The 13,390-nt window shown below is 35.8% G+C and overlaps 2 protein-coding genes across 2 annotated transcripts; one reads left to right on the top strand and one right to left on the bottom strand.

The window, feature by feature from the left end:
• Window positions 1-2,974: 2,974 nt before the first annotated feature.
• LOC125203264 (LOB domain-containing protein 41-like) lies at window positions 2,975-3,931 on the top strand. Its single transcript, XM_048101576.1, has 2 exons — window positions 2,975-3,186; window positions 3,268-3,931. Exons 1-2 carry the CDS (start codon window positions 2,997-2,999, stop codon window positions 3,783-3,785), a joined length of 708 nt encoding a protein of 235 aa, XP_047957533.1. The 5' UTR covers window positions 2,975-2,996; the 3' UTR covers window positions 3,786-3,931.
• Window positions 3,932-9,873: 5,942 nt separating this feature from the next.
• Window positions 9,874-11,642, bottom strand: LOC125204387 (zinc finger protein CONSTANS-LIKE 16-like). Its single transcript, XM_048103041.1, has 2 exons — window positions 10,561-11,642; window positions 9,874-10,286 (listed from the first exon to the last, which is right to left on the bottom strand). Exons 1-2 carry the CDS (start codon window positions 11,503-11,505, stop codon window positions 10,056-10,058), a joined length of 1,176 nt encoding a protein of 391 aa, XP_047958998.1. The 5' UTR covers window positions 11,506-11,642; the 3' UTR covers window positions 9,874-10,055.
• Between the last annotated feature and the right edge of the window lie 1,748 nt (window positions 11,643-13,390).

Genomic DNA, 13,390 nt, shown 5'->3' with positions numbered 1-13,390 from the left:
AAAAAAATAGAAATAGACAAAAAAATGTTGGGATTCAATTTTGATAGACAAAAAGTACAAAAAAAAGGGAAAATAAAGAGATTTAATGGGGTTGTGCGGCGGGATAGACAAGCCCAGGGTTGAAAAAGACTCATGTTAGGATTTGTTTGGTAGTTTCTTGGATTGGCATCAACTTTTGTCCTTTACATATCTTTTCCTCCAAACACGACTTACTACACTTTGATTTTCAGCTAGTATGTGTTGTTAATCCTTATTTTAGTGTTTCCAACTTCCCATAAATTATAAAGAAACCCTTATAATTGTTGGCAAAATAATGGGTTATTATTATGTGTGATACTAAGTCTAACTCACATGCCAAATTTCTATAGGATAGTAATTATGTTTTAATACAAATATAAGTTTCAATCGCTTAAAAAATTTACTCCCTCCGTCCCATAATACGGCATAGTTGGAGAATGACACGAGATTTTAGGATATGTTGTTTTGTGTGTTAGGTGAAGAGAGAAAATAGTATATTTATATTAATGTAAGAGAGAATTTTTTCCGAAAAAGAAAATATGACATCTTTGTGGGACAAACTAAAAAAGAAAGTGTGACATCTATTATGAGACTGAATGAGTATAGTACTACTATTGCGTCTTGCCGTCGCGGGTGGTAATTTGACATATCCGTTGATATTAACCTAAAATTAATATCCACCAAAAAATTCTTTGTCGTCATGAGAATTTAGTCTTTTATAGTACGAATTATACAATCTGAAGAAACTATAGCATTCACATAGTTTCTACAGATGTTGTTTGATCATTTAGTTTAAGTACTAGTACTAGTTTATAGTGTATTAATAATATTCCCTCAAAAAATGTGTTGTTTGATCATTTAGTTTATGTACTAGTACTAGTTTATAGTGTATTAATAATATTCCCTCAAAAAATGTCTATTAATAGGCACTTTACACTGTTTAACCCAAAAGTGTATTGGGTCATATTAATAGGTGTAAGGCCCATTTACAATGTTTAAATTTTACTTATTTGAAAGCCCATTTATATTTCGCCGAGAAGGCCTCTTTATTGGCTCACACATTCACACCCATCTTAAGATATGGATATAGTTACAGTAACTTAAGAGATGCAGTACATTCGAATTGTTGTTAATTAGGTGTACAAAATAAAAACATGTGATACTACTACTACATGATATAAAATCAAACACTATCATATTTGAGAAACTCTATGTTTTATGGCGTCATTTATTTCATAAATTTCCATAGGAGTATATTTTTGGAGGGGAGGGGTTGGGCAGAGAGAGTAAATATGAAAAAGGTAAATATTACTCCCTCTAATTTTGAAAAAATAATTATAAATAGTTAAAATGGAGAAAAAGTAACATAAAAAAGATAATATTGTAGATAATAATCTCCTCTATATTATTTTCTTTCTTACTTTACGCTCTCTCCACTTTAACTATTTAATATCATTTTTTTAAAACGAGTGCAGAAAATGAAATGCTTCTATTACCGTGGAACGGAGGAAGTAGTGCTATACACTTTTAAACTTCAAACTATACATGCTCTGAAAACCTTATGAATAATAACAATATTTAGTTAAATCATAAAATATTGACTCTGATTAAAAAAATATCTTTGCGTCTATTTTCCGACTCTGAAATCTTGACTTCGCTCGTCGAATGTCAATTTGTAATTTTTTTAAATGACAGTGCATAAAACAACATTCTTTTGTACTCCGATATTTAAAATTATTACGGATCCACAACAACATTATCAGGGCCCAAAAAAAACATGATGATTTTTATACAAACATTATTTCCTTTATTCCTCGTTAATTGTCTTTTTTTCTATTTTTGTTAGTCTCTTATTAATTGTCCATTTTCATTTTTTACCATAAATAATAAATAGTCTATATATTCTAATAATTGTTTTGCTTCATTTTTATTATAAAATTAATACTCGTAAAAGTAGAATTCATATTTCATTAACTTTTTCAATTCACTTTTTCTTACCTTTGCTATAATAAATGTTTGAAGAACCAAAGTGAACAATTTGGAGAATATTTTTTTTACTCCTACACAAAGTCTTGTTTAGATTTAAGTGATTTTTACTGTATAAAAAACTGAGTTTAATGGAGGGAAACCAGGGAAAATGGGCAAGGCGCACACGCGGCTGTGCCAATCAACGTGGCTATCACGCGCCGCTTGTTCCTAGCATACTAATTTTGGGATCAACTCTTAGCTTTAATTGGCTCAAATCTCAACTTGTCATGCCTTATACCAAAACAATACACGCTTTGCTTGTGAATTTTGTTTCAAAACATGGAGGAGAATTAGAACAGAGCACATCCAGAACTTGTTAGGAGATTATAGAATATGAATTGTTGTGACATAATAGAGTAATTGTGTATCCAGACAAACAGAAACGTAAAGAGACACAAATTTACATAACGTTGTGTTGGCTACGTCGACGGGCAGGAAACAGAGAATATATTGATATAGATTGTTTTCGGATTACAAAGTTATGTACACTACTTCTATATAAATAGGCACATAGACGACGAGCTAGACCCAATAAGATAATTATAGCATTAAACAGAAACATAACATAACAAACTATACCGAATCAAGACATACTAAAATGAAAAAATAAAAATTACTGCTCCTTCCGTCCCCCATTAGGAGTCACACTTATGTTTCTGCACTCGTTTTATAAAAATGATAATAAATAGTTTAAGTGGAGAAATGGTAAAGTTTTCTCTACATTATTCTCTCTCTTACTTTACTATTTCTCCACTTAAACTATTTATTATCATTTTATAAAACAAGTGCAGAAACGGAAGTGTGACTCGTAATGAAGGATGGAGGGAGTAGTAGTATATATTTGAGTCACAAATTCGGGTTCCCCTTTGCAAATAAATACCGCCGTCTATCTCCTCCTCTACATCCCTATATACATTTCATAATTCTCTCTCCTCTCTCTTTTACTGAAAATGGGATTAAGCTGCAATGGGTGCCGAGTCCTCCGCAAAGGCTGCAGCGAAGACTGCATCCTCAGACCTTGCCTCCACTGGCTTAACTCACCCCAATCCCAATCCAACGCCACCTTGTTCCTCGCCAAATTCTACGGCCGCGCCGGCCTCCTCAACCTCCTCGCCGCCGCCCCACCCCTTAGCCGCCCCGGTATGTCCACCAAAACCTTTACACATTAATACATACTAGTTACTTCAAAATCTCATGACATTTTCCGTTTTTTGTCAACAGAAATTTTCAAGTCACTCCTCTACGAAGCCTGCGGACGGATCATCAACCCGGTCCTCGGCTCCGTCGGCCTGATGAGCTCCGGCGAGTGGCCGCGCTGCCACGCCGCCGTCGAGGCCGTCCTAGGCGGCTCCCAGCTCATCTCGCCCCTACAGAGCTGCGACATCCGCCACGTCTCTAAAGGCTCAGCCGCCCGAGCCGGGAGCCGATGCCGCCGCAGACGATCCGCCTCGCTGGCTGACTCGGCCGCGACGACCGAGTATGTTAGCGAGGCGGAGGCCAAGTTCAGCATCACAGGGTGGGACGATAGCAAAGAATTGGTGATTGGTGAGAAATTTACAAGGGGTCCGAGCCATGACTCGTTCTCGGTTGAAACGGTCGAGCCGAGTTTAATGCTGTTTGATAAGGGAACGGTTCCGGAAAGTGGACTCAGTGAGGTGGAGCTCGAGTTGAGTTTGGGGATGAATCCACTGCTGCACACCTACTTATCTACACTCATTGACATTTCTGATAGCGAATAAATTAGAGAAGCTAGAGTTTAATTCCATAAATAAAACTAGTAGTATCTTCGATCTGGTATTTTTAGATCATAGTGATTCAAGTTGTTATTTCGGAATTTGAGTCTATGTGTTTATTTCAATGAGATTGCTTTGATAAAGAAGTGATATTACCGCATGGATTAGTGTTTAGTAATCTTCATTCATATTAATTGTGAAGTGAGAAATTTAAAGTTTTAATGATACCTTATGGAAATAGGCAGTGACTGAGCCTGGTAAATGGTAAAAGAGAAGGAAAGGAGATGAGGTAGGAGCTAGTACTTTCTTATGGAGTACTCCCTCCGTCCCCGATAATTTGGGATACTTTGACTCGGCACGGGTTTTAAGAAACCTAATGGAAAGTGAGTGGTAAAAATTGGTGGGATGTGGAACCTACTTTTAAAGTATTAGTTTTATAATAAAATGTGAGTAGAAATGAGATAGTGGAATATGAGGTCCACTACCAAAAATGGTAAAAGTGAAATGGGACAAATTATGTGGGACGGCCCGAAATAGAATATTGGGTTGAATTATCTTGGACGGAGGGAGTAATTTTTAGTGACTTAATCTGCTTGAATCTAATCATTATGTGTTGAGTAGGAGTATTAATTAAAGCTAGAATAAGTAGGAAAAATATAAAACTTTAATGTAAATTAACTAACATGGCTGGCGTGGTGGTCTGGCGTTTCATCACTTAAGCATGAGATCAGATGTTTGATCCCTACTCATGTGAATGGAGCAAATCATTTAATCAGTTTTCTAGTAATCCACTGGAATGGGACCTGGTTCCGCATTTCATCACTTAAGATGAGATCAGATATTTGATCCATATTCATATGAATGGAGCAAACCATTTAACCCTAGCAATCTACTGGGATAGGACGAGAGCTAGGCAGGAGGGATAATTTGGGGGAAAAAAAATACTAATAGTAAATCAGTTGATACTAATTCTTGATTAAATTCTAACGCCACTAAAACTGAAGATATACGGAAAAAAAAAATCCTACAAATATCGAAAAGTTGCCCTTTTGGTCGTTCTAAAATAGAATAGTCTGTAAACGTTGTTCGTTCGTCGCATAATTAAGTAATTAAGAAACATACGTATGACTTCATTGACATATGACAGATTTATTTATTACTACTTTTTTAAACATTATTGAGGCAAACTTGTTACTTTTCCACCCAACTTGACATGAACACCAATTAAACGACCTTCAAGATTCAAACTTTTCTTCCATTATTTAATTTTGGATGCAACATCGACCACGAAAAACAAACCAATTAGATTCCATTTTTCATTTTAGAAAGTCAAAAATTTCTAGATTCCAGATTTAATTATGTCAAATATATATTGAATCTGGATTCGCACCTTTCAGTGTGTGTTTGTGTGTGAGAACACAATTAATCCCTTAACATGAGCGGGACGCCACATATTCGTAATTAATTAAAAACTTAAAATAATGGTTGAGTCGTTGTCTTAGACATGGCATGTTCACATAATTAATGTACGGCTTTGATTGTATTCAATATACTAATCTGGCAATCCATGATCTTTTTCTTCACCAAAGCAGTTAGTTATGCAACAATGCTTCACTAATCAGCTAACCATTCTACAACTATAGTGGTTGTTGTGTCAATTTCCATATCTTTGATGTTTGAAAATAATGCCACCAACATATTCTACATTAAGTTTGTTTGTTTTTATACACAAGTTAAATAAATGAAAGCTTCTTTTAGAACAATCTTATTGTTAATTATTAGTAGTATCAATTATAATTCGTGCTACCAATAATTAATCTTGAGTTTACTTTTTTTAGGCAGTGACACTTTCATGTGGAGTTTTGCAAAACGCTGGCAAGAAGTCGCAGCAGATCTACCAATAAATAATGATAAAATTTGAACTCTTGAAATTAAATTAATTCCTCGTAATAGGATGTCAAATTGGATACATGTGGATATTCAACCCCAAAAATTAAGAATCCACCCCCGAAATTTGTCTAAATACTCCACCTGATACCCAACGTGAAACATACTATTTCAGAATATGTACATGTGTGGGTATCGGGTTGGATCGGGTATTCTCGATACCCAAACCCGAATAGATAGCCCTACCTGCTCATAAAAGACCGGTTTAAGTCACAAACTTTCATTTAACTTATTTATTACTAATATTATATTACCTTAATCAATCATTAAGACGTGGCAGTTCAATGAATTTGTTCAATAGTTTCATTTATTGCTATATAAATATATGTTGAGAGAGAACGTACGTCTCGTTACAACTTAAAAGATCATATAATACCACTACTTTCGTTATCAATAAGTCTTTGATTATTTATAAATGACCCACTAGGGTCGTGGTTTACTTAATAGGCTTAGTTACATTGGATTAAATTATCCAAATGGATGCTACAATCACAACAACACCCATGATTGTGAGAGATTTGTGGTCAAGATCAATTTTAAATATACTAATATGAAAACATTACATCACTCACCCCATAATTATTTAATCTCTTTCTTTTTGTACTTGGAAGTTATAAACGGTTAATTAATTATACTTGTCGGAAATATGCAGAGTTTCCTTCTGCACATGGGACTGAAAGGCATCTTTGATCACCTTGAAATAGAACTCAATAGTATATTAATAAAATACAAATATTTTTAATTAGAAAGATATCTTAAGTTGTAAGTATGTGGCACCGATTAATTAGATGTATTAAATCGTTTTTATTCCTAGCCTAAGGGTAATACTACTAATTAGTAGAACGGAATTTAGTATTCCCAAACTCAAAATTTGATTTAAATTTTTTATTAAAAGTATTATTACTTGAACCATCTGAATGTTACCAATAATTAAACCAGAAATATATAAATTTTAATCATTGTAATTAATTCAAAATATTATTTCACGATTATTTTAAATTAATGTATCAATTAACACACAAAATAAAATATTAGTATATGATGAAGCTTAGGAATGAAGAGTCATGCAAACATTGTACTGAGACTGGTTGACAAAATGGCAACTACGTGGAAACACGAAACCTCATTATTATATTGCACTAGTATCAAGTATACAATGAGAAAATTAATAAGTAAAACTACATTTCCTATAACGAATGCCCTTATCAAATTATTTAATAAGTCTAGCTAGTTGGACGTGGTACGATAAGTACACAAAATTATTGAAATCCCAAAAGTGCAAATTACGTTAATTTTTTCAAATCGTGCACGTGAACTTGAATAAAAAAGTTACTCCATACTAATAAAAACGAAATAAATATGAAATGTTTTACGTATATGGGCCATTATTTTGATAAAATGGGCCAAACCTAAGCTAGTGATTGAAGCAAAACTTTTGGGCCGTAAAAATGCTAGATATCCCATCTTTATGCACAAAATCGGTGAGATGAATTTTTAAAGCTGTATTATTCGATGGTAATCATAATCATGGGATAAATCGTGTTGTCATGCTACATGTCTTTCTCATTAATTTTCTTATTAGTGAATTTTTTTACACGCATGAGAACAAGAGTATGAGGATTGAATAATACATCCATTTTAAGGAAATACAAGACAATGAAGCGCATCTCAGTTGATAAAATGTTTACATTCTAATAAATAGGTCGAGGGATTCGAGTCATTACAGGGTAGATGGGAGAACCATTGTTTACTAAAAAAAAAAAAAAGAAAACTCAATTATTTGTGAGATATTCAGAAAGACACTTAGATGATGCATTGGCATCAAATGTAATTTTGGGCTCTTTTATATTTCTGTCTGAACTAAATACTGTACTACAATTATTTTAGTGAAAATAATTGTGCTTAGCTTCCATCTGTATAGATTAGTGGAATATACTAGGAGTGCATCATAAAAATTATGCAAATTTGGGTAATAGTAGTACACTTCACTAGATAACATTCATTTATACTACTATCAATTCACCTAAGCCATATTTGGAAAATGGAAAACCAATAATATGTCACAAAATGATCAAAATCAAGTCTTTTTCAACTGTAAAAAATGTCAATGGGAATGAGCATTAAATATCTAAAAAAACAGAGTAATAAAAAGGGACCACTTGTGCATGTCAACCACGCATAGATCAATTATTAGAAAATGCCACTTCTCAAATTTAATTTTAGGGCCACTCTAGCCACTATGCTTAAAGAGTGCCTTGATACTTTTTTTTAATTGTATTCTTCAAAATATTTCACTCGATAAATGGGAAACATTGTCAATTAATATTTGCGACTAGTGCTATTGATTACTATCATACTCCGTTAGAGCATCCACATTAGTTATTACTACTCTCCAATAATCTAGCACTAATACTAACCAAAAACACCTTCTGTCACACGTTACTAGGACATTCCACAGCCTGCCACATCACTAGGACATTCCACAGCCTAATAATAGGCTAGTACTAGGACTAGCCGACGCGCCAATAAAACAAATGCACAAATTCACGAATATGGAGAAATTGCAACCATTTTATTTTTAAAAAAACTTACATATTTCAATTAAAAAAAACATAGTGAAAAAAAAACCATCTCCAAGCTTCACCACATGCGGTCCTCGTCTCACTCTTCGGAGTCCCCTTGGCCATCCCCGGCGGCATCGGCATCTCCAGTAGTTCCCCCAGCGGCACCCCGGTGGGGGGGTGTCAGCGCCAAACCGCACCTCATACATGGATGAGGCTCTCCATGAAAGTCCTTGTGTTTGGGGTCCTTTGCCGCGTTCTGCTCATGTATGGCCTTGAACAAGTTCCTTTGCGCTTGCATACGCGCGAGGTCGGTAAGAGAGGCACTGGGCTCGGCGTTTGTGATTCGCTCGTGGCGGTAGTCACTGTCGTGATCCATTTATCTTCAATAGAAATGAGAGTGAAGAAAGAGAAACTCGTTAATACAAGTGTGCAAATGTAATGAAGTGCAACTAGCCGTATATATAGAGTTGAAATAAAAAATAAAATAAAAAATAGTGCTAGGCGATCGCATCATCACAATAGCGGATGAGCGATCGGCTAAGGCCATCACACCGCGGACGACCGCTCGTCCATCCCGCTTTCGCCGACTGCAATAGCGGATGAACGCGACGCCCGAGCCGCTAGCCGATTGCTAGGACGTGCGTTCGTCCGCTATTGTGGATGCTCTTATGCTACACTTCGATGCGGTTATATCTATATTATAAAGATGGGAACTAGGTTGGACTTAAAACTATTAATTTGAAAATTTTGACTATCACAACTATTAGTACCTTAGTGATAGACATTTCTAAAGTGGAATTACTCATGAAGACTACGATCTAATTCAGATTGATGAGATAAATCTATAATAGGCATGAACTGATCCTTGACTAATTTGTTTTGTCAGATTTAAAACAATACTCCAGTATTTTAAAATTGAGAGTATAATTGAAGAAGGTATATCTCCTGGGATACAAAATATAAACGTGTTTTATGAATGGAGGTATTATAATTCACTCTTAAATGAAGGTGCATTTCCTTAAGGTGAGACCTGAAAAAATTGGGATCATATTTTTTAATTCCTGAACAAAATTTATTCATCAATAGAGTATTTCCTTATGAATTTTAATACAGTATGCGTAGCGAAATCATAATTTGTAAATATAATATGAATTAATCGACACCAAATATAAATGCAATTGATAGAACTTGGTTCCATGAGTTTTTAATTTATAAATTACAATGATCTCGGATCCATTATCACAAGATTAATAACTCAAAATATATAGCTATAAGTATACTTTGAGTGACTAATCCATTAAGTGATTTTTCATCCTTGTAAACAAGATTACAAGAACGACATGTCGAAATGTATATAATCGCTTTTGATATCAAAATAAAAAGAGATAAGGGTGCAACAATATTAACAGACTGTAACACTCATATTCTCATCACATTATGCACGTTTTCCCCTCGAAAACTGCAAATACAAATTAAGAAATTTCCAAATCCTATAGTAAAGTCCAGTTGAACGTACCTATTTCGACTCCATTGGCATAACAAAACACAGTATACGGACCAATGGCATAAATTGCATACAAGAATTCAACATAAATCAAACACATAGCTAGCAACAAATATCCAAGATTTACACATGATTATTAGTTATTTCACTTACACACACATTTATACATATGCCTAGTTTTATCAATTATTCACATGAGAAGCCTGCAGATTGTTTCCAGCAGAAACAAGTCGTAGTTAACAGTGTGAGTATATATACTTCCTATTTATTAAGCAAAGGGATTTCTCTCTTCACGAATCTCCCTTTCATTCTCGGCCGCTTCTCCGCATTCAGTTTCCGAACCTCGTACCTTATCTTCTTCGAAAACAACCTCGTCCGCCGCTTCTCCCTATACCTAGACACCCTCGCTTCTCTCCCTCCATCGCCCCCCGCCCTCACCCCGCCAATCTTCATCGCCATCTCTCCGTATGCATGCATTGTCCAACTTGTACCCTGCAAATTAGTTAATTCCCTCCCATATTAGTTTGTACATTCAAAAAAAACATAACATGTTCAATAATCACAAATTACCAAAATATGAAACTACATCATTAAAAAGGTTTAATCAATAAAATAGTAAAATAAGTAATTGAAACCACAAAGTGCACCACAGTTGATAAGACGTTCACCTCTAATTAATAAATTGATAATTTGATTACTAGTGTTTTGTAACTCTAATAATAATAATAATAATAATAATAATTCAAATTAAATGGATTAGGAGTACCAAGGTGCAGCAATCAGGCCACCATTCGCCGGAGGTGAGCTCCGGCCGCTCCCCGCTCGTCCACGGTGACCTTTTGTGGTCCCAAGCCGACATGACGCGGTCGAAGTCAAGTTTCAACAAGGCCTTACCAGAGTCATCCTTTTCTCGAATTCCGGCTTTATTATCTTCTTCATCTTCTCCACATGTGTTAATCGGAGACGCGTAGTCGAAATTCAACTCGAAAGTCTCCCTTCCCAAATCAATCTGAAGAAAATCACGATCCTTCTCCCCAATCTCCTCATCCTCAGCTTTGACCCTCAAACACGGCGCTTCATCGTGATCGTCGCAGTCGAAAATAATCCCCAATCCCTCCATATCATACGCCTCATCCTCCAATCCCTTCCCCAGCAAACTCTCCACATCCGCCGCAAACTCCGATTCCGACGGCATAATCCCTTCCAAATCATTCATCTCCACTTTCGCACAACGCAACGCATTATTTTCTCCGTAATTCTCAACGTCGAACACAGGCACCCGATAAAGCAGCTGCTCCTCGCTCTCCTCCTCGCTGCAATTCTCCTGCTCCGGCACCAGATGCTGCGGAATGATAAATTCGCCGCTCTTCTTCTTCTTCTGGCCCCGCGGAGTTCGGGGCTTTTTAGTGAAACCCTCGTGCCACGAGGGCTTCGTGTCATCGCCGCCGCCTGGGGATAATGAAAGTGAGATTTCATTTTCCTTTGAGGGCGGCGATGACGTGATTTTGAGGCGGACCCTGTCGTGCCTGCGCGCGAGAGGGTTCGCAGAGTGGACGGAGGAGTCGCAGGCGTCGCAGAGGAAGGCGTCGTCTGCAGCGCAGTACCAGCGGGCGCGTTTTCTGACGCAGTTGTCGCAGGCTCTGACGGATTTGCCCCCGACAGCATGGGCTAGTTTGGTGTCGGACACCATGGATTGTTTTGGTTCTTGCATATGTTTAGTTGTGTGTGTTTGTGTTTGTGTCTGTGTCTGTGTCTGTGTTTGTGTTTGTGTTTGTGTGTGTGTGTGTGTGGGATTGGAATAGATTGAAATGGAGGAAGGAAAAAAGGAGAGATGGGAGTGTGATAGTTTGATGTCTGAGTGCAATTATTTAATCACTGACCCACACTCACACTCTCACACAGATGGATCCACTTTTGTAATTAAAGTATTATTTTAATGATGTAGGGCTTTTGTTGCATGCACTTTTCGACCTTTTTGGAGAAGTTTTTTTTTTGTTTTGTTAAATCGGAAATCATTCAGAAAATTTCATTGCTTTTTAGTGTTTGGACTTTGTTCTAGAGTAGACATACAAGTTGTAGGTGATGTTTGTCTATGAATCTATGATCAAATCATCACCATTTAATAGTATGTGTGTGTAATACATACCTATGGTGTTGATGAATGTAGGAGTTTGACCCTAATTAATAAATGTTGAATTTAATTGCTTTTTGTTTTCAATGTGTTGAGATGATTTTATTACAAAATCAGAGGATTAGTGTGAATGGATATGTAGGAGGTGTTATTGTCCACGACTAATTGAGAAGATAAGTGCCTTTGATCTGTCAAGGAAGGCCTCAATTTTCACAGCATATATACTGCATGATTGGTTGGCATCACTAATAGATAGGGCTGAGAAATTCATGATGTCATATGTAATTTTTTAATAAGAACCTATCTGAACTATAAATATGCTACTCCATTAAATATTGAATCTTATTCATGCCTGACTCATTTTGTGTTGGGGGAATATTCGAACTCGATGTAACACTACAAGATGGAGTATTAACTAGGTTTATTTTGATGGGTACGTGTCTATTGTAAAATTTTCTAAAACTTCAAGGTAGAACCATGCATTAAGTAGTAAGTTAAGATTAATTTTATTTATTTACAATCCCATTGTTGGATTGGATATAATTAAGACTCGTCAGTTAGAAAAGTTATGTGATAACAAATTTCTTTTGCTATATTTTCTATGTGATGACTATTCAAACGAATAGGGTTTAGATTAGATTTCTGTAGGTGCTAGTGACTGTTGATTGTGAGCTCAAGCCGAAAATTTTGAATATTAACTTCTAAATATGGCTCCTTCAACTATTTTACCCCTTCAAAGTAGTATATTCCATCAGATAATTATTTACTTAATACAATAATCATATATTAAAATTGGGTAATGATTATATCCCAGATAAGCAAGATTATGATTTCAAGTGTCAACAAAGAAAGGTGGCAATGGATTTAATTTAGAAGGGCCCGAAGTGGGGACCCATAATCTTCTCTCATTGGCTGGGCATAAAAACTTAATCCTAAGTGCGTGAGCTGATTGGCTGCATTTCTGATTATTGGATTTTCTGTAGGGCCTACCACCCCTCTAGGCATGGATTAAGGCGTTGTTCCAATCTATATGCTCTTCACTCTCTATTGCTTGAAATAGACAGTTTTGCTACTATTTGCCTCCTTTTCTGTTGTACGTATTTGAAGGTAACTAACACTCTGAGAATGAGCTTGGTCCCCTCTTCCACCAAAACTATTCAAATATTTTTTATACATATATTGATCAAGGTAAAATAGATACAGTAAAGTCGATGTCCATGTGGATAGAGTTTATAGTAGTATTTGCTAGAATTTAACGAACTTCCAGTCCAGGCCCACACAAGATGCCTGATTTTCACACATTACTAGTACTTACAACATCGTTTTAAATTTCTGTGCAATTAAAGTTGATCTGAATACTACCAATTTTATGGTTTATAAAATGCAATAATACACTACCATGCATGAGATTCAAAACCAAGACTATAAACCCATTTCACCATATTTGGCGAGCCATTTTGCGAGC

This window comes from Salvia hispanica, chromosome 2 (assembly GCF_023119035.1).
Source record: "Salvia hispanica cultivar TCC Black 2014 chromosome 2, UniMelb_Shisp_WGS_1.0, whole genome shotgun sequence".
Classification (NCBI taxonomy): Eukaryota; Viridiplantae; Streptophyta; class Magnoliopsida; order Lamiales; family Lamiaceae; genus Salvia; species Salvia hispanica.
The sequence above is the reverse complement of the archived record's forward strand: the minus strand, read 5'-3'. Positions and strand labels throughout refer to the sequence as shown.

Coding starts and splice junctions, on each gene's coding strand:
- LOC125203264 (XM_048101576.1), top strand. CDS start 2,997: ATGGGATTAAGCTGCAATGGGTGCCGAGTCCTCCGCAAAGGCTGCAGC. Junction 3,187..3,267: donor CCCACCCCTTAGCCGCCCCG/GTATGTCCACCA, acceptor TTTTGTCAACAG/AAATTTTCAAGTCACTCCTC.
- LOC125204387 (XM_048103041.1), bottom strand. CDS start 11,505: ATGCAAGAACCAAAACAATCCATGGTGTCCGACACCAAACTAGCCCAT. Junction 10,287..10,560: donor GGCCTGATTGCTGCACCTTG/GTACTCCTAATC, acceptor ACTAATTTGCAG/GGTACAAGTTGGACAATGCA.